The 19,723-nt window shown below is 50.0% G+C and overlaps 1 protein-coding gene across 1 annotated transcript in view; it reads right to left on the reverse strand.

The window, feature by feature from the left end:
* The window catches only part of LOC121584283 (acidic proline-rich protein PRP25-like), a 62,675-nt gene extending 43,244 nt beyond the window's left edge, over positions 1 to 19,431 (reverse strand). Inside the window, exon 1 of the mRNA XM_045225896.1 lies at positions 19,402 to 19,431. Coding sequence (XP_045081831.1) covers positions 19,402 to 19,431 — 30 coding nt within the window. The remainder of the gene's footprint in view (positions 1 to 19,401) is intronic.
* Between the last annotated feature and the right edge of the window lie 292 nt (positions 19,432 to 19,723).

The following is a 19,723-nucleotide window of genomic DNA, read 5'->3' on the forward strand; positions in this document are numbered from 1 at the left end:
TCCCCTGCTATAGGTCTGCTAGAAGGTTGAGAGGAACTGGACTGTCTCCCCTGCTATAGGTCTGCTAGAAGGTTGAGAGGAACTGGACTGTCTCCCCTGCTATAGGTCTGCTAGAAGGTTGAGAGGAACTGGACTGTCTCCCCTGCTATAGGTCTGCTAGAAGGTTGAGAGGAACTGGACTGTCTCCCCTGCTATAGGTCTGCTAGAAGGTTGAGAGGAACTGGACTGTCTCCCCTGCTATAGGTCTGCTAGAAGGTTGAGAGGAACTGGACTGTCTCCCCTGCTATAGGTCTGCTAGAAGGTTGAGAGGAACTGGACTGTCTCCCCTGCTATAGGTCTGCTAGAAGGTTGAGAGGAACTGGACTGTCTCCCCTGCTATAGGTCTGCTAGAAGGTTGAGAGGAACTGGACTGTCTCCCCAGCTATAGGTCTGCTAGAAGGTTGAGAGGAACTGGACTGTCTCCCCTGCTATAGGTCTGCTAGAAGGTTGAGAGGAACTGGACTGTCTCCCCTGCTATAGGTCTGCTAGAAGGTTGAGAGGAACTGGACTGTCTCCCCTGCTATAGGTCTGCTAGAAGGTTGAGAGGAACTGGACTGTCTCCCCTGCTATAGGTCTGCTAGAAGGTTGAGAGGAACTGGACTGTCTCCCCTGCTATAGGTCTGCTAGAAGGTTGAGAGGAACTGGACTGTCTCCCCTGCTATAGGTCTGCTAGAAGGTTGAGAGGAACTGGACTGTCTCCCCTGCTATAGGTCTGCTAGAAGGTTGAGAGGAACTGGACTGTCTCCCCTGCTATAGGTCTGCTAGAAGGTTGAGAGGAACTGGACTGTCTCCCCAGCTATAGGTCTGCTAGAAGGTTGAGAGGAACTGGACTGTCTCCCCAGCTATAGGTCTGCTAGAAGGTTGAGAGGAACTGGACTGTCTCCCCTGCTATAGGTCTGCTAGAAGGTTGAGAGGAACTGGACTGTCTCCCCTGCTATAGGTCTGCTAGAAGGTTGAGAGGAACTGGACTGTCTCCCCAGCTATAGGTCTGCTAGAAGGTTGAGAGGAACTGGACTGTCTCCCCTGCTATAGGTCTGCTAGAAGGTTGAGAGGAACTGGACTGTCTCCCCTGCTATAGGTCTGCTAGAAGGTTGAGAGGAACTGGACTGTCTCCCCTGCTATAGGTCTGCTAGAAGGTTGAGAGGAACTGGACTGTCTCCCCTGCTATAGGTCTGCTAGAAGGTTGAGAGGAACTGGACTGTCTCCCCAGCTATAGGTCTGCTAGAAGGTTGAGAGGAACTGGACTGTCTCCCCAGCTATAGGTCTGCTAGAAGGTTGAGAGGAACTGGACTGTCTCCCTGCTATAGGTCTGCTAGAAGGTTGAGAGGAACTGGACTGTCTCCCCAGCTATAGGTCTGCTAGAAGGTTGAGAGGAACTGGACTGTCTCCCCAGCTATAGGTCTGCTAGAAGGTTGAGAGGAACTGGACTGTCTCCCCAGCTATAGGTCTGCTAGAAGGTTGAGAGGAACTGGACTGTCTCCCCTGCTATAGGTCTGCTAGAAGGTTGAGAGGAACTGGACTGTCTCCCCTGCTATAGGTCTGCTAGAAGGTTGAGAGGAACTGGACTGTCTCCCCTGCTATAGGTCTGCTAGAAGGTTGAGAGGAACTGGACTGTCTCCCTGCTATAGGTCTGCTAGAAGGTTGAGAGGAACTGGACTGTCTCCCCTGCTATAGGTCTGCTAGAAGGTTGAGAGGAACTGGACTGTCTCCCCAGCTATAGGTCTGCTAGAAGGTTGAGAGGAACTGGACTGTCTCCCCTGCTATAGGTCTGCTAGAAGGTTGAGAGGAACTGGACTGTCTCCCCTGCTATAGGTCTGCTAGAAGGTTGAGAGGAACTGGACTGTCTCCCCTGCTATAGGTCTGCTAGAAGGTTGAGAGGAACTGGACTGTCTCCCCTGCTATAGGTCTGCTAGAAGGTTGAGAGGAACTGGACTGTCTCCCCTGCTATAGGTCTGCTAGAAGGTTGAGAGGAACTGGACTGTCTCCCCTGCTATAGGTCTGCTAGAAGGTTGAGAGGAACTGGACTGTCTCCCCTGCTATAGGTCTGCTAGAAGGTTGAGAGGAACTGGACTGTCTCCCCTGCTATAGGTCTGCTAGAAGGTTGAGAGGAACTGGACTGTCTCCCCTGCTATAGGTCTGCTAGAAGGTTGAGAGGAACTGGACTGTCTCCCCAGCTATAGGTCTGCTAGAAGGTTGAGAGGAACTGGACTGTCTCCCCTGCTATAGGTCTGCTAGAAGGTTGAGAGGAACTGGACTGTCTCCCCTGCTATAGGTCTGCTAGAAGGTTGAGAGGAACTGGACTGTCTCCCCTGCTATAGGTCTGCTAGAAGGTTGAGAGGAACTGGACTGTCTCCCCTGCTATAGGTCTGCTAGAAGGTTGAGAGGAACTGGACTGTCTCCCCTGCTATAGGTCTGCTAGAAGGTTGAGAGGAACTGGACTGTCTCCCCTGCTATAGGTCTGCTAGAAGGTTGAGAGGAACTGGACTGTCTCCCCTGCTATAGGTCTGCTAGAAGGTTGAGAGGAACTGGACTGTCTCCCCTGCTATAGGTCTGCTAGAAGGTTGAGAGGAACTGGACTGTCTCCCCTGCTATAGGTCTGCTAGAAGGTTGAGAGGAACTGGACTGTCTCCCCAGCTATAGGTCTGCTAGAAGGTTGAGAGGAACTGGACTGTCTCCCCAGCTATAGGTCTGCTAGAAGGTTGAGAGGAACTGGACTGTCTCCCCAGCTATAGGTCTGCTAGAAGGTTGAGAGGAACTGGACTGTCTCCCCAGCTATAGGTCTGCTAGAAGGTTGAGAGGAACTGGACTGTCTCCCCAGCTATAGGTCTGCTAGAAGGTTGAGAGGAACTGGACTGTCTCCCCTGCTATAGGTCTGCTAGAAGGTTGAGAGGAACTGGACTGTCTCCCCTGCTATAGGTCTGCTAGAAGGTTGAGAGGAACTGGACTGTCTCCCCTGCTATAGGTCTGCTAGAAGGTTGAGAGGAACTGGACTGTCTCCCCTGCTATAGGTCTGCTAGAAGGTTGAGAGGAACTGGACTGTCTCCCCAGCTATAGGTCTGCTAGAAGGTTGAGAGGAACTGGACTGTCTCCCCTGCTATAGGTCTGCTAGAAGGTTGAGAGGAACTGGACTGTCTCCCCTGCTATAGGTCTGCTAGAAGGTTGAGAGGAACTGGACTGTCTCCCCTGCTATAGGTCTGCTAGAAGGTTGAGAGGAACTGGACTGTCTCCCCTGCTATAGGTCTGCTAGAAGGTTGAGAGGAACTGGACTGTCTCCCCTGCTATAGGTCTGCTAGAAGGTTGAGAGGAACTGGACTGTCTCCCCTGCTATAGGTCTGCTAGAAGGTTGAGAGGAACTGGACTGTCTCCCCAGCTATAGGTCTGCTAGAAGGTTGAGAGGAACTGGACTGTCTCCCCTGCTATAGGTCTGCTAGAAGGTTGAGAGGAACTGGACTGTCTCCCCTGCTATAGGTCTGCTAGAAGGTTGAGAGGAACTGGACTGTCTCCCCAGCTATAGGTCTGCTAGAAGGTTGAGAGGAACTGGACTGTCTCCCCAGCTATAGGTCTGCTAGAAGGTTGAGAGGAACTGGACTGTCTCCCCAGCTATAGGTCTGCTAGAAGGTTGAGAGGAACTGGACTGTCTCCCCAGCTATAGGTCTGCTAGAAGGTTGAGAGGAACTGGACTGTCTCCCCAGCTATAGGTCTGCTAGAAGGTTGAGAGGAACTGGACTGTCTCCCCTGCTATAGGTCTGCTAGAAGGTTGAGAGGAACTGGACTGTCTCCCCTGCTATAGGTCTGCTAGAAGGTTGAGAGGAACTGGACTGTCTCCCCTGCTATAGGTCTGCTAGAAGGTTGAGAGGAACTGGACTGTCTCCCCTGCTATAGGTCTGCTAGAAGGTTGAGAGGAACTGGACTGTCTCCCCAGCTATAGGTCTGCTAGAAGGTTGAGAGGAACTGGACTGTCTCCCCTGCTATAGGTCTGCTAGAAGGTTGAGAGGAACTGGACTGTCTCCCCAGCTATAGGTCTGCTAGAAGGTTGAGAGGAACTGGACTGTCTCCCCAGCTATATGTCTGCTAGAAGGTTGAGAGGAACTGGACTGTCTCCCCAGCTATAGGTCTGCTATAAGGTTGAGAGGAACTGGACTGTCTCCCCAGCTATAGGTCTGCTAGAAGGTTGAGAGGAACTGGACTGTCTCCCCTGCTATATGTCTGCTAGAAGGTTGAGAGGAACTGGACTGTCTCCCCAGCTATAGGTCTGCTAGAAGGTTGAGAGGAACTGGAATGTCTCCCCTGCTATAGGTCTGCTAGAAGGTTGAGAGGAACTGGACTGTCTCCCCTGCTATAGGTCTGCTAGAAGGTTGAGAGGAACTGGACTGTCTCCCCTGCTATAGGTCTGCTAGAAGGTTGAGAGGAACTGGACTGTCTCCCCAGCTATAGGTCTGCTAGAAGGTTGAGAGGAACTGGACTGTCTCCCCTGCTATAGGTCTGCTATAAGGTTGAGAGGAACTGGACTGTCTCCCCAGCTATAGGTCTGCTATAAGGTTGAGAGGAACTGGACTGTCTCCCCTGCTATAGGTCTGCTAGAAGGTTGAGAGGAACTGGACTGTCTCCCCTGCTATAGGTCTGCTAGAAGGTTGAGAGGAACTGGACTGTCTCCCCTGCTATAGGTCTGCTAGAAGGTTGAGAGGAACTGGACTGTCTCCCCTGCTATAGGTCTGCTAGAAGGTTGAGAGGAACTGGACTGTCTCCCCTGCTATAGGTCTGCTAGAAGGTTGAGAGGAACTGGACTGTCTCCCCTGCTATAGGTCTGCTAGAAGGTTGAGAGGAACTGGACTGTCTCCCCTGCTATAGGTCTGCTAGAAGGTTGAGAGGAACTGGACTGTCTCCCCTGCTATAGGTCTGCTAGAAGGTTGAGAGGAACTGGACTGTCTCCCCTGCTATAGGTCTGCTAGAAGGTTGAGAGGAACTGGACTGTCTCCCCTGCTATAGGTCTGCTAGAAGGTTGAGAGGAACTGGACTGTCTCCCCTGCTATAGGTCTGCTAGAAGGTTGAGAGGAACTGGACTGTCTCCCCTGCTATAGGTCTGCTAGAAGGTTGAGAGGAACTGGACTGTCTCCCCTGCTATAGGTCTGCTAGAAGGTTGAGAGGAACTGGACTGTCTCCCCTGCTATAGGTCTGCTAGAAGGTTGAGAGGAACTGGACTGTCTCCCCTGCTATAGGTCTGCTAGAAGGTTGAGAGGAACTGGACTGTCTCCCCTGCTATAGGTCTGCTAGAAGGTTGAGAGGAACTGGACTGTCTCCCCTGCTATAGGTCTGCTAGAAGGTTGAGAGGAACTGGACTGTCTCCCCCTGCTATAGGTCTGCTAGAAGGTTGAGAGGAACTGGACTGTCTCCCCTGCTATAGGTCTGCTAGAAGGTTGAGAGGAACTGGACTGTCTCCCCTGCTATAGGTCTGCTAGAAGGTTGAGAGGAACTGGACTGTCTCCCCTGCTATAGGTCTGCTAGAAGGTTGAGAGGAACTGGACTGTCTCCCCTGCTATAGGTCTGCTAGAAGGTTGAGAGGAACTGGACTGTCTCCCCAGCTATAGGTCTGCTAGAAGGTTGAGAGGAACTGGACTGTCTCCCCTGCTATAGGTCTGCTAGAAGGTTGAGAGGAACTGGACTGTCTCCCCAGCTATAGGTCTGCTAGAAGGTTGAGAGGAACTGGACTGTCTCCCCTGCTATAGGTCTGCTAGAAGGTTGAGAGGAACTGGACTGTCTCCCCTGCTATAGGTCTGCTAGAAGGTTGAGAGGAACTGGACTGTCTCCCCTGCTATAGGTCTGCTAGAAGGTTGAGAGGAACTGGACTGTCTCCCCTGCTATAGGTCTGCTAGAAGGTTGAGAGGAACTGGACTGTCTCCCCTGCTATAGGTCTGCTAGAAGGTTGAGAGGAACTGGACTGTCTCCCCTGCTATAGGTCTGCTAGAAGGTTGAGAGGAACTGGACTGTCTCCCCAGCTATAGGTCTGCTAGAAGGTTGAGAGGAACTGGACTGTCTCCCCAGCTATAGGTCTGCTAGAAGGTTGAGAGGAACTGGACTGTCTCCCCAGCTATAGGTCTGCTAGAAGGTTGAGAGGAACTGGACTGTCTCCCCAGCTATAGGTCTGCTAGAAGGTTGAGAGGAACTGGACTGTCTCCCCTGCTATAGGTCTGCTAGAAGGTTGAGAGGAACTGGACTGTCTCCCCTGCTATAGGTCTGCTAGAAGGTTGAGAGGAACTGGACTGTCTCCCCTGCTATAGGTCTGCTAGAAGGTTGAGAGGAACTGGACTGTCTCCCCAGCTATAGGTCTGCTAGAAGGTTGAGAGGAACTGGACTGTCTCCCCAGCTATAGGTCTGCTAGAAGGTTGAGAGGAACTGGACTGTCTCCCCTGCTATAGGTCTGCTAGAAGGTTGAGAGGAACTGGACTGTCTCCCCAGCTATAGGTCTGCTAGAAGGTTGAGAGGAACTGGACTGTCTCCCCAGCTATATGTCTGCTATAAGGTTGAGAGGAACTGGACTGTCTCCCCTGCTATAGGTCTGCTATAAGGTTGAGAGGAACTGGACTGTCTCCCCTGCTATAGGTCTGCTAGAAGGTTGAGAGGAACTGGACTGTCTCCCCTGCTATAGGTCTGCTAGAAGGTTGAGAGGAACTGGACTGTCTCCCCTGCTATAGGTCTGCTAGAAGGTTGAGAGGAACTGGACTGTCTCCCCTGCTATAGGTCTGCTAGAAGGTTGAGAGGAACTGGAATGTCTCCCCTGCTATAGGTCTGCTAGAAGGTTGGAGAGGAACTGGACTGTCTCCCCTGCTATAGGTCTGCTAGAAGGTTGAGAGGAACTGGACTGTCTCCCCAGCTATATGTCTGCTAGAAGGTTGAGAGGAACTGGACTGTCTCCCCTGCTATAGGTCTGCTAGAAGGTTGAGAGGAACTGGACTGTCTCCCCAGCTATAGGTCTGCTAGAAGGTTGAGAGGAACTGGACTGTCTCCCCTGCTATAGGTCTGCTAGAAGGTTGAGAGGAACTGGACTGTCTCCCCTGCTATAGGTCTGCTAGAAGGTTGAGAGGAACTGGACTGTCTCCCCTGCTATAGGTCTGCTAGAAGGTTGAGAGGAACTGGACTGTCTCCCCTGCTATAGGTCTGCTAGAAGGTTGAGAGGAACTGGACTGTCTCCCCTGCTATAGGTCTGCTAGAAGGTTGAGAGGAACTGGACTGTCTCCCCTGCTATAGGTCTGCTAGAAGGTTGAGAGGAACTGGACTGTCTCCCCTGCTATAGGTCTGCTAGAAGGTTGAGAGGAACTGGACTGTCTCCCCTGCTATAGGTCTGCTAGAAGGTTGAGAGGAACTGGACTGTCTCCCCTGCTATAGGTCTGCTAGAAGGTTGAGAGGAACTGGACTGTCTCCCCTGCTATAGGTCTGCTAGAAGGTTGAGAGGAACTGGACTGTCTCCCCAGCTATAGGTCTGCTAGAAGGTTGAGAGGAACTGGACTGTCTCCCCAGCTATAGGTCTGCTAGAAGGTTGAGAGGAACTGGACTGTCTCCCCTGCTATAGGTCTGCTAGAAGGTTGAGAGGAACTGGACTGTCTCCCCAGCTATAGGTCTGCTAGAAGGTTGAGAGGAACTGGACTGTCTCCCCTGCTATAGGTCTGCTAGAAGGTTGAGAGGAACTGGACTGTCTCCCCTGCTATAGGTCTGCTAGAAGGTTGAGAGGAACTGGACTGTCTCCCCTGCTATAGGTCTGCTAGAAGGTTGAGAGGAACTGGACTGTCTCCCCTGCTATAGGTCTGCTAGAAGGTTGAGAGGAACTGGACTGTCTCCCCTGCTATAGGTCTGCTAGAAGGTTGAGAGGAACTGGACTGTCTCCCCTGCTATAGGTCTGCTAGAAGGTTGAGAGGAACTGGACTGTCTCCCCTGCTATAGGTCTGCTAGAAGGTTGAGAGGAACTGGACTGTCTCCCCTGCTATAGGTCTGCTAGAAGGTTGAGAGGAACTGGACTGTCTCCCCAGCTATAGGTCTGCTAGAAGGTTGAGAGGAACTGGACTGTCTCCCCAGCTAGGTCTGCTAGAAGGTTGAGAGGAACTGGACTGTCTCCCCAGCTATAGGTCTGCTAGAAGGTTGAGAGGAACTGGACTGTCTCCCCTGCTATAGGTCTGCTAGAAGGTTGAGAGGAACTGGACTGTCTCCCCAGCTATAGGTCTGCTAGAAGGTTGAGAGGAACTGGACTGTCTCCCCTGCTATAGGTCTGCTAGAAGGTTGAGAGGAACTGGACTGTCTCCCCTGCTATAGGTCTGCTAGAAGGTTGAGAGGAACTGGACTGTCTCCCCTGCTATAGGTCTGCTAGAAGGTTGAGAGGAACTGGACTGTCTCCCCTGCTATAGGTCTGCTAGAAGGTTGAGAGGAACTGGACTGTCTCCCCAGCTATAGGTCTGCTAGAAGGTTGAGAGGAACTGGACTGTCTCCCCTGCTATAGGTCTGCTAGAAGGTTGAGAGGAACTGGACTGTCTCCCCAGCTATAGGTCTGCTAGAAGGTTGAGAGGAACTGGACTGTCTCCCCTGCTATAGGTCTGCTAGAAGGTTGAGAGGAACTGGACTGTCTCCCCTGCTATAGGTCTGCTAGAAGGTTGAGAGGAACTGGACTGTCTCCCCTGCTATAGGTCTGCTAGAAGGTTGAGAGGAACTGGACTGTCTCCCCTGCTATAGGTCTGCTAGAAGGTTGAGAGGAACTGGACTGTCTCCCCTGCTATAGGTCTGCTAGAAGGTTGAGAGGAACTGGACTGTCTCCCCTGCTATAGGTCTGCTAGAAGGTTGAGAGGAACTGGACTGTCTCCCCTGCTATAGGTCTGCTAGAAGGTTGAGAGGAACTGGACTGTCTCCCCTGCTATAGGTCTGCTAGAAGGTTGAGAGGAACTGGACTGTCTCCCCAGCTATAGGTCTGCTAGAAGGTTGAGAGGAACTGGACTGTCTCCCCAGCTAGGTCTGCTAGAAGGTTGAGAGGAACTGGACTGTCTCCCCAGCTATAGGTCTGCTAGAAGGTTGAGAGGAACTGGACTGTCTCCCCAGCTATAGGTCTGCTAGAAGGTTGAGAGGAACTGGACTGTCTCCCCAGCTATAGGTCTGCTAGAAGGTTGAGAGGAACTGGACTGTCTCCCCTGCTATAGGTCTGCTAGAAGGTTGAGAGGAACTGGACTGTCTCCCCTGCTATAGGTCTGCTAGAAGGTTGAGAGGAACTGGACTGTCTCCCCTGCTATAGGTCTGCTAGAAGGTTGAGAGGAACTGGACTGTCTCCCCAGCTATAGGTCTGCTAGAAGGTTGAGAGGAACTGGACTGTCTCCCCTGCTATAGGTCTGCTAGAAGGTTGAGAGGAACTGGACTGTCTCCCCAGCTATATGTCTGCTAGAAGGTTGAGAGGAACTGGACTGTCTCCCCAGCTATATGTCTGCTATAAGGTTGAGAGGAACTGGACTGTCTCCCCAGCTATAGGTCTGCTATAAGGTTGAGAGGAACTGGACTGTCTCCCCAGCTATAGGTCTGCTAGAAGGTTGAGAGGAACTGGACTGTCTCCCCTGCTATATGTCTGCTAGAAGGTTGAGAGGAACTGGACTGTCTCCCCAGCTATAGGTCTGCTAGAAGGTTGAGAGGAACTGGACTGTCTCCCCTGCTATAGGTCTGCTAGAAGGTTGAGAGGAACTGGACTGTCTCCCCTGCTATAGGTCTGCTAGAAGGTTGAGAGGAACTGGACTGTCTCCCCAGCTATAGGTCTGCTAGAAGGTTGAGAGGAACTGGACTGTCTCCCCAGCTATAGGTCTGCTATAAGGTTGAGAGGAACTGGACTGTCTCCCCAGCTATAGGTCTGCTATAAGGTTGAGAGGAACTGGACTGTCTCCCCTGCTATAGGTCTGCTAGAAGGTTGAGAGGAACTGGACTGTCTCCCCTGCTATAGGTCTGCTAGAAGGTTGAGAGGAACTGGACTGTCTCCCCTGCTATAGGTCTGCTAGAAGGTTGAGAGGAACTGGACTGTCTCCCCTGCTATAGGTCTGCTAGAAGGTTGAGAGGAACTGGACTGTCTCCCCTGCTATAGGTCTGCTAGAAGGTTGAGAGGAACTGGACTGTCTCCCCTGCTATAGGTCTGCTAGAAGGTTGAGAGGAACTGGACTGTCTCCCCAGCTATAGGTCTGCTAGAAGGTTGAGAGGAACTGGACTGTCTCCCCTGCTATAGGTCTGCTAGAAGGTTGAGAGGAACTGGACTGTCTCCCCTGCTATAGGTCTGCTAGAAGGTTGAGAGGAACTGGACTGTCTCCCCTGCTATAGGTCTGCTAGAAGGTTGAGAGGAACTGGACTGTCTCCCCTGCTATAGGTCTGCTAGAAGGTTGAGAGGAACTGGACTGTCTCCCCTGCTATAGGTCTGCTAGAAGGTTGAGAGGAACTGGACTGTCTCCCCTGCTATAGGTCTGCTAGAAGGTTGAGAGGAACTGGACTGTCTCCCCTGCTATAGGTCTGCTAGAAGGTTGAGAGGAACTGGACTGTCTCCCCTGCTATAGGTCTGCTAGAAGGTTGAGAGGAACTGGACTGTCTCCCCTGCTATAGGTCTGCTAGAAGGTTGAGAGGAACTGGACTGTCTCCCTGCTATAGGTCTGCTAGAAGGTTGAGAGGAACTGGACTGTCTCCCCAGCTATAGGTCTGCTAGAAGGTTGAGAGGAACTGGACTGTCTCCCCTGCTATAGGTCTGCTAGAAGGTTGAGAGGAACTGGACTGTCTCCCCAGCTATAGGTCTGCTAGAAGGTTGAGAGGAACTGGACTGTCTCCCCTGCTATAGGTCTGCTAGAAGGTTGAGAGGAACTGGACTGTCTCCCCTGCTATAGGTCTGCTAGAAGGTTGAGAGGAACTGGACTGTCTCCCCTGCTATAGGTCTGCTAGAAGGTTGAGAGGAACTGGACTGTCTCCCCTGCTATAGGTCTGCTAGAAGGTTGAGAGGAACTGGACTGTCTCCCCTGCTATAGGTCTGCTAGAAGGTTGAGAGGAACTGGACTGTCTCCCCTGCTATAGGTCTGCTAGAAGGTTGAGAGGAACTGGACTGTCTCCCCTGCTATAGGTCTGCTAGAAGGTTGAGAGGAACTGGACTGTCTCCCCTGCTATAGGTCTGCTAGAAGGTTGAGAGGAACTGGACTGTCTCCCCTGCTATAGGTCTGCTAGAAGGTTGAGAGGAACTGGACTGTCTCCCCTGCTATAGGTCTGCTAGAAGGTTGAGAGGAACTGGACTGTCTCCCCTGCTATAGGTCTGCTAGAAGGTTGAGAGGAACTGGACTGTCTCCCCTGCTATAGGTCTGCTAGAAGGTTGAGAGGAACTGGACTGTCTCCCTGCTATAGGTCTGCTAGAAGGTTGAGAGGAACTGGACTGTCTCCCCTGCTATAGGTCTGCTAGAAGGTTGAGAGGAACTGGACTGTCTCCCCTGCTATAGGTCTGCTAGAAGGTTGAGAGGAACTGGACTGTCTCCCCAGCTATAGGTCTGCTAGAAGGTTGAGAGGAACTGGACTGTCTCCCCAGCTATAGGTCTGCTAGAAGGTTGAGAGGAACTGGACTGTCTCCCCAGCTATAGGTCTGCTAGAAGGTTGAGAGGAACTGGACTGTCTCCCCAGCTATAGGTCTGCTAGAAGGTTGAGAGGAACTGGACTGTCTCCCCAGCTATAGGTCTGCTAGAAGGTTGAGAGGAACTGGACTGTCTCCCCTGCTATAGGTCTGCTAGAAGGTTGAGAGGAACTGGACTGTCTCCCCTGCTATAGGTCTGCTAGAAGGTTGAGAGGAACTGGACTGTCTCCCCTGCTATAGGTCTGCTAGAAGGTTGAGAGGAACTGGACTGTTTCCCCTGCTATAGGTCTGCTAGAAGGTTGAGAGGAACTGGACTGTCTCCCCTGCTATAGGTCTGCTAGAAGGTTGAGAGGAACTGGACTGTCTCCCCAGCTATAGGTCTGCTAGAAGGTTGAGAGGAACTGGACTGTCTCCCCAGCTATATGTCTGCTATAAGGTTGAGAGGAACTGGACTGTCTCCCCAGCTATAGGTCTGCTAGAAGGTTGAGAGGAACTGGACTGTCTCCCCAGCTATAGGTCTGCTAGAAGGTTGAGAGGAACTGGACTGTCTCCCCTGCTATATGTCTGCTAGAAGGTTGAGAGGAACTGGACTGTCTCCCCTGCTATAGGTCTGCTAGAAGGTTGAGAGGAACTGGACTGTCTCCCCAGCTATAGGTCTGCTAGAAGGTTGAGAGGAACTGGACTGTCTCCCCTGCTATAGGTCTGCTAGAAGGTTGAGAGGAACTGGACTGTCTCCCCTGCTATAGGTCTGCTAGAAGGTTGAGAGGAACTGGACTGTCTCCCCAGCTATAGGTCTGCTAGAAGGTTGAGAGGAACTGGACTGTCTCCCCAGCTATAGGTCTGCTAGAAGGTTGAGAGGAACTGGACTGTCTCCCCAGCTATAGGTCTGCTAGAAGGTTGAGAGGAACTGGACTGTCTCCCCAGCTATAGGTCTGCTAGAAGGTTGAGAGGAACTGGACTGTCTCCCCAGCTATAGGTCTGCTAGAAGGTTGAGAGGAACTGGACTGTCTCCCCTGCTATAGGTCTGCTAGAAGGTTGAGAGGAACTGGACTGTCTCCCCTGCTATAGGTCTGCTAGAAGGTTGAGAGGAACTGGACTGTCTCCCCTGCTATAGGTCTGCTAGAAGGTTGAGAGGAACTGGACTGTCTCCCCTGCTATAGGTCTGCTAGAAGGTTGAGAGGAACTGGACTGTCTCCCCTGCTATAGGTCTGCTAGAAGGTTGAGAGGAACTGGACTGTCTCCCCTGCTATAGGTCTGCTAGAAGGTTGAGAGGAACTGGACTGTCTCCCCAGCTATAGGTCTGCTAGAAGGTTGAGAGGAACTGGACTGTCTCCCCTGCTATAGGTCTGCTAGAAGGTTGAGAGGAACTGGACTGTCTCCCCTGCTATAGGTCTGCTAGAAGGTTGAGAGGAACTGGACTGTCTCCCCTGCTATAGGTCTGCTAGAAGGTTGAGAGGAACTGGACTGTCTCCCCTGCTATAGGTCTGCTAGAAGGTTGAGAGGAACTGGACTGTCTCCCCTGCTATAGGTCTGCTAGAAGGTTGAGAGGAACTGGACTGTCTCCCCTGCTATAGGTCTGCTAGAAGGTTGAGAGGAACTGGACTGTCTCCCCTGCTATAGGTCTGCTAGAAGGTTGAGAGGAACTGGACTGTCTCCCCTGCTATAGGTCTGCTAGAAGGTTGAGAGGAACTGGACTGTCTCCCCAGCTATAGGTCTGCTAGAAGGTTGAGAGGAACTGGACTGTCTCCCCCTGCTATAGGTCTGCTAGAAGGTTGAGAGGAACTGGACTGTCTCCCCAGCTATAGGTCTGCTAGAAGGTTGAGAGGAACTGGACTGTCTCCCCCAGCTATAGGTCTGCTAGAAGGTTGAGAGGAACTGGACTGTCTCCCAGCTATAGGTCTGCTAGAAGGTTGAGAGGAACTGGACTGTCTCCCCTGCTATAGGTCTGCTAGAAGGTTGAGAGGAACTGGACTGTCTCCCCTGCTATAGGTCTGCTAGAAGGTTGAGAGGAACTGGACTGTCTCCCCTGCTATAGGTCTGCTAGAAGGTTGAGAGGAACTGGACTGTCTCCCCAGCTATAGGTCTGCTAGAAGGTTGAGAGGAACTGGACTGTCTCCCCTGCTATAGGTCTGCTAGAAGGTTGAGAGGAACTGGACTGTCTCCCCAGCTATAGGTCTGCTAGAAGGTTGAGAGGAACTGGACTGTCTCCCCAGCTATAGGTCTGCTAGAAGGTTGAGAGGAACTGGACTGTCTCCCCAGCTATAGGTCTGCTAGAAGGTTGAGAGGAACTGGACTGTCTCCCCCGCTATAGGTCTGCTAGAAGGTTGAGAGGAACTGGACTGTCTCCCCTGCTATAGGTCTGCTAGAAGGTTGAGAGGAACTGGACTGTCTCCCCAGCTATAGGTCTGCTAGAAGGTTGAGAGGAACTGGACTGTCTCCCCTGCTATAGGTCTGCTAGAAGGTTGAGAGGAACTGGACTGTCTCCCCTGCTATAGGTCTGCTAGAAGGTTGAGAGGAACTGGACTGTCTCCCCTGCTATAGGTCTGCTAGAAGGTTGAGAGGAACTGGACTGTCTCCCCAGCTATAGGTCTGCTAGAAGGTTGAGAGGAACTGGACTGTCTCCCCAGCTATAGGTCTGCTAGAGGTTGAGAGGAACTGGACTGTCTCCCCAGCTATAGGTCTGCTAGAAGGTTGAGAGGAACTGGACTGTCTCCCCAGCTATAGGTCTGCTAGAAGGTTGAGAGGAACTGGACTGTCTCCCTGCTATAGGTCTGCTAGAAGGTTGAGAGGAACTGCACTGTCTCCCCTGCTATAGGTCTGCTAGAAGGTTGAGAGGAACTGGACTGTCTCCCCTGCTATAGGTCTGCTAGAAGGTTGAGAGGAACTGGACTGTCTCCCCTGCTATATGTCTGCTAGAAGGTTGAGAGGAACTGGACTGTCTCCCCTGCTATAGGTCTGCTAGAAGGTTGAGAGGAACTGGACTGTCTCCCCTGCTATAGGTCTGCTAGAAGGTTGAGAGGAACTGGACTGTCTCCCCAGCTATAGGTCTGCTAGAAGGTTGAGAGGAACTGGACTGTCTCCCCTGCTATAGGTCTGCTAGAAGGTTGAGAGGAACTGGACTGTCTCCCCTGCTATAGGTCTGCTAGAAGGTTGAGAGGAACTGGACTGTCTCCCCTGCTATAGGTCTGCTAGAAGGTTGAGAGGAACTGGACTGTCTCCCCTGCTATAGGTCTGCTAGAAGGTTGAGAGGAACTGGACTGTCTCCCCAGCTATAGGTCTGCTAGAAGGTTGAGAGGAACTGGACTGTCTCCCCTGCTATAGGTCTGCTAGAAGGTTGAGAGGAACTGGACTGTCTCCCCAGCTATAGGTCTGCTAGAAGGTTGAGAGGAACTGGACTGTCTCCCCTGCTATAGGTCTGCTAGAAGGTTGAGAGGAACTGGACTGTCTCCCCAGCTATAGGTCTGCTAGAAGGTTGAGAGGAACTGGACTGTCTCCCTGCTATAGGTCTGCTAGAAGGTTGAGAGGAACTGGACTGTCTCCCCTGCTATAGGTCTGCTAGAAGGTTGAGAGGAACTGGACTGTCTCCTGCTATAGGTCTGCTAGAAGGTTGAGAGGAACTGGACTGTCTCCCCTGCTATAGGTCTGCTAGAAGGTTGAGAGGAACTGGACTGTTTCCCCTGCTATAGGTCTGCTAGAAGGTTGAGAGGAACTGGACTGTCTCCCCTGCTATAGGTCTGCTAGAAGGCTGAGAGGAACTGGACTGTTTCCCCAGCTATAGGTCTGCTAGAAGGTTGAGAGGAACTGGACTGTCTCCCCTGCTATAGGTCTGCTAGAAGGTTGAGAGGAACTGGACTGTCTCCCCAGCTATAGGTCTGCTAGAAGGTTGAGAGGAACTGGACTGTCTCCCCTGCTATAGGTCTGCTAGAAGGTTGAGAGGAACTGGACTGTCTCCCCAGCTATAGGTCTGCTAGAAGGTTGAGAGGAACTGGACTGTCTCCCCTGCTATAGGTCTGCTAGAAGGTTGAGAGGAACTGGACTGTCTCCCCTGCTATAGGTCTGCTAGAAGGTTGAGAGGAACTGGACTGTCTCCCCAGCTATATGTCTGCTAGAAGGTTGAGAGCAACTGGACTGTCTCCCCAGCTATAGGTCTGCTATAAGGTTGAGAGGAACTGGACTGTCTCCCCAGCTATAGGTCTGCTATAAGGTTGAGAGGAACTGGACTGTCTCCCCAGCTATAGGTCTGCTAGAAGGTTGAGAGGAACTGGACTGTCTCCCCTGCTATAGGTCTGCTAGAAGGTTGAGAGGAACTGGACTGTCTCCCCTGCTATAGGTCTGCTAGAAGGTTGAGAGGAACTGGACTGTCTCCCCAGCTATAGGTCTGCTAGAAGGTTGAGAGGAACTGGACTGTCTCCCCAGCTATATGTCTGCTAGAAGGTTGAGAGGAACTGGACTGTCTCCCCAGCTATATGTCTGCTATAAGGTTGAGAGGAACTGGACTGTCTCCCCTGCTATAGGTCTGCTAGAAGGTTGAGAGGAACTGGACTGTCTCCCAGCTATAGGTCTGCTAGAAGGTTGAGAGGAACTGGACTGTCTCCCCTGCTATAGGTCTGCTAGAAGGTTGAGAGGAACTGGACTGTCTCCCCTGCTATATGTCTGCTAGAAGGTTGAGAGGAACTGGACTGTCTCCCCTGCTATAGGTCTGCTAGAAGGTTGAGAGGAACTGGACTGTCTCCCCTGCTATAGGTCTGCTAGAAGGTTGAGAGGAACTGGACTGTCTCCCCTGCTATAGGTCTGCTAGAAGGTTGAGAGGAACTGGACTGTCTCCCCTGCTATAGGTCTGCTAGAAGGTTGAGAGGAACTGGACTGTCTCCCCTGCTATAGGTCTGCTAGAAGGTTGAGAGGAACTGGACTGTCTCCCCTGCTATAGGTCTGCTAGAAGGTTGAGAGGAACTGGACTGTCTCCCCAGCTATAGGTCTGCTAGAAGGTTGAGAGGAACTGGACTGTCTCCCCTGCTATAGGTCTGCTAGAAGGTTGAGAGGAACTGGACTGTCTCCCTGCTATAGGTCTGCTAGAAGGTTGAGAGGAACTGGACTGTCTCCCCTGCTATAGGTCTGCTAGAAGGTTGAGAGGAACTGGACTGTCTCCCCTGCTATAGGTCTGCTAGAAGGTTGAGAGGAACTGGACTGTCTCCCCTGCTATAGGTCTGCTAGAAGTTAGAGAGCAGTTGTCAACAACCTTTTCTAAGTCAAGATCACTTTCGCAGTTAAAAAGCAAGCCAAGATCTATCACTCAGATTAACCTAAAAAAAACAGTTCTGTATAGGAATGATGTTTGGGCAGTAGACCTAATACATTATCACAGCATTTTGGCTATATGCCTGGCCTGCCAATATTGTTATTCTCAGACCATGTTATATTTGAAAACTCAAGCTTTGATAACAAAATAGATCAGTTGGTGTAGCACTTGCGAGGCACTGCGGACCATAAATATAAATAATTTGCTTTTTTATTTTACTGGACTGATGGTCATGGGGCTTTCAAAACATGACGTCAGTGATCTTCAGGTCGGAAAGTCGGAGCTCTAGAAAGAAGCCCAAGTTTCAGACTTGGAATTCCGAGTCGGATGACCGTTCAAAACTATTTCTCCCAGTCGGATCTAGTTTTTTTTCCCGACTTCCCAGTTGTCTTGAATGCACTGAAGTCGGAATTCAGAGATTTCCGAGTTCCCAGTTGTTTTGAACATGGCATTAGTCTCAGCAGAGGGAGGAAGAGACCAGCACAGGGTCCACCTCTCAGGGTCTCGAGTCGCACCACGTCTGCCTCAGTCATGCACAAATTCATGTTGTTCCTCTGACCAGAGAAAGTGAAACATTCCTCTGTAATTAAAATAGACACGACGAGCTGCTAATAATAATAAAAATGCAGGGCTATCGATTCACTCGGCTACTCACTCATTGCAGTGCAAGTGGAAGTACAGAGAAGCGCGTTTTATGTTTTGTAATAGTGTTGAATAAAAAACTTAAGACATGAACTCACTCATAAAAACAGCAGCTCTTTTCTGTATTCTTTGACAGTCTCTCTGTTGTCATGATTTTAAAAAGTTATTACATGTTTTACATAGGCTAGTATTAAACTATTACATAGGCTGGTATTAAACTATTACATAGGCTGGTATTAAACTATTACATAGGCTGGTATTAAACTATTACATAGGCTAGTATTACACTATTACATAGGCTGGTATTAAACTATTACATAGGCTGGTATTAAACTATTACATAGGCTAGTATTAAACTATTACATAGGCTGGTATTAAACTATTACATAGGCTAGTATTAAACTATTACATAGGCTGGTATTAAACTATTACATAGGCTAGTATTCAACTATTACATAGGCTAGTATTCAACTATTACATAGGCTAGTATTAAACTATTACATAGGCTGGTATTAAACTATTACATAGGCTAGTATTAAACTATTACATAGGCTAGTATTCAACTATTACATAGGCTGGTATTAAACTATTACATAGGCTAGTATTAAACTATTACATAGGGTGGTATTAAACTATTACATAGGCTAGTATTCAACTATTACATAGGCTGGTATTAAACTATTACATAGGCTGGTATTAAACTATTACATAGGCTAGTATTCAACTATTACATAGGCTAGTATTCAACTATTACATAGGCTAGTATTAAACTATTACATAGGCTGGTATTAAACTATTACATAGGCTGGTATTAAACTATTACATAGGCTAGTATTAAACTATTACATAGGCTAGTATTCAACTATTACATAGGCTGGTATTAAACTATTACATAGGCTAGTATTAAACTATTACATAGGCTGGTATTAAACTATTACATAGGCTGGTATTAAACTATTACATAGGCTGGTATTAAACTATTACATAGGCTAGTATTCAACTATTACATAGGCTGGTATTAAACTATTACATAGGCTGGTATTAAACTATTACATAGGCTGGTATTAAACTATTACATAGGCTGGTATTAAACTATTACATAGGCTAGTATTAAACTATTACATAGGCTGGTATTAAACTATTACATAGGCTAGTATTAAACTATTACATAGGCTAGTATTAAACTATGCTGTGGCTTGGGGTCGTGGAAGCTCTGTAGGCGTGGTCATTTGAGCTATCCAATTGGCCAGCCCTGTAGGCGCGCTCAATTTAGCCACAGATCTCCCAGTCCGCCGGGTTGGTGGAGTTTTCTCTTTTCAGACAAAATGAAATGGTTAAAAATGGGAACACTTTGCTTACCCGGTGCCCAGGGCTTCTGAATCAAGTGCACCTACCGCCAACAGCGAAGCACAAATATTTTTATTTTTTAAAGGAACACAAGCCTTAATGGTCGGCTTTTCTACAGAAATGTTTGTTGATTGACTAGGACTGCCTTGAAGATCAACCAGTCGACCGTCAGTTGGTGACCACTGTTCTATGGGTACAGCTGAAAATCACTTTTAGATAGCACCTTTTTTCTAAGATTGTACCTCTTCACCAGTGTCTTCTACAATATCTATTACTCCGGCCTTACCTCTTCACCAGTGTCTGAGATCCATTACTCTGGCCTTACCTCTTCACCAGTGTCTGAGATCCATTACTCTGGCCTTACCTCTTCACCAGTGTCTGAGATCCATTACTCTGGCCTTACCTCTTCACCAGTGTCTGAGATCCATTACTCTGGCCTTACCTCTTCACCAGTGTCTGAGATCCATTACCCTGGCCTTACCTCTTCACCAGAGTCTGCTCTGAGATCCATTGCTACCCCTGTCCCTTAAGTCCCATGCAGCTGTGGAGCAGATGTCAGAGGAGGATCAGGTCACGTTGAGCGAGCAACCCCTCCCTGAGAGGAAAGCTGGGCGTAAACACACACACAAACACTCACAGCATGTTTTGTTATCCTTGTGGGGACCTAAAATGTATTTCCATTCAAAATCCTATTTTCCCTAAACAATAACCTAACTTTAACCCCTAACCGTAACCCTCAACCTAACCCCTAACTGTAACCTTAACCCTCAACCTTAACCCCTAACTGTAACCTTAACCCCTAA

The sequence above is a fragment of the Coregonus clupeaformis genome, chromosome 16 (genome assembly GCF_020615455.1).
Source record: "Coregonus clupeaformis isolate EN_2021a chromosome 16, ASM2061545v1, whole genome shotgun sequence".
Taxonomy (NCBI): Eukaryota; Metazoa; Chordata; class Actinopteri; order Salmoniformes; family Salmonidae; genus Coregonus; species Coregonus clupeaformis.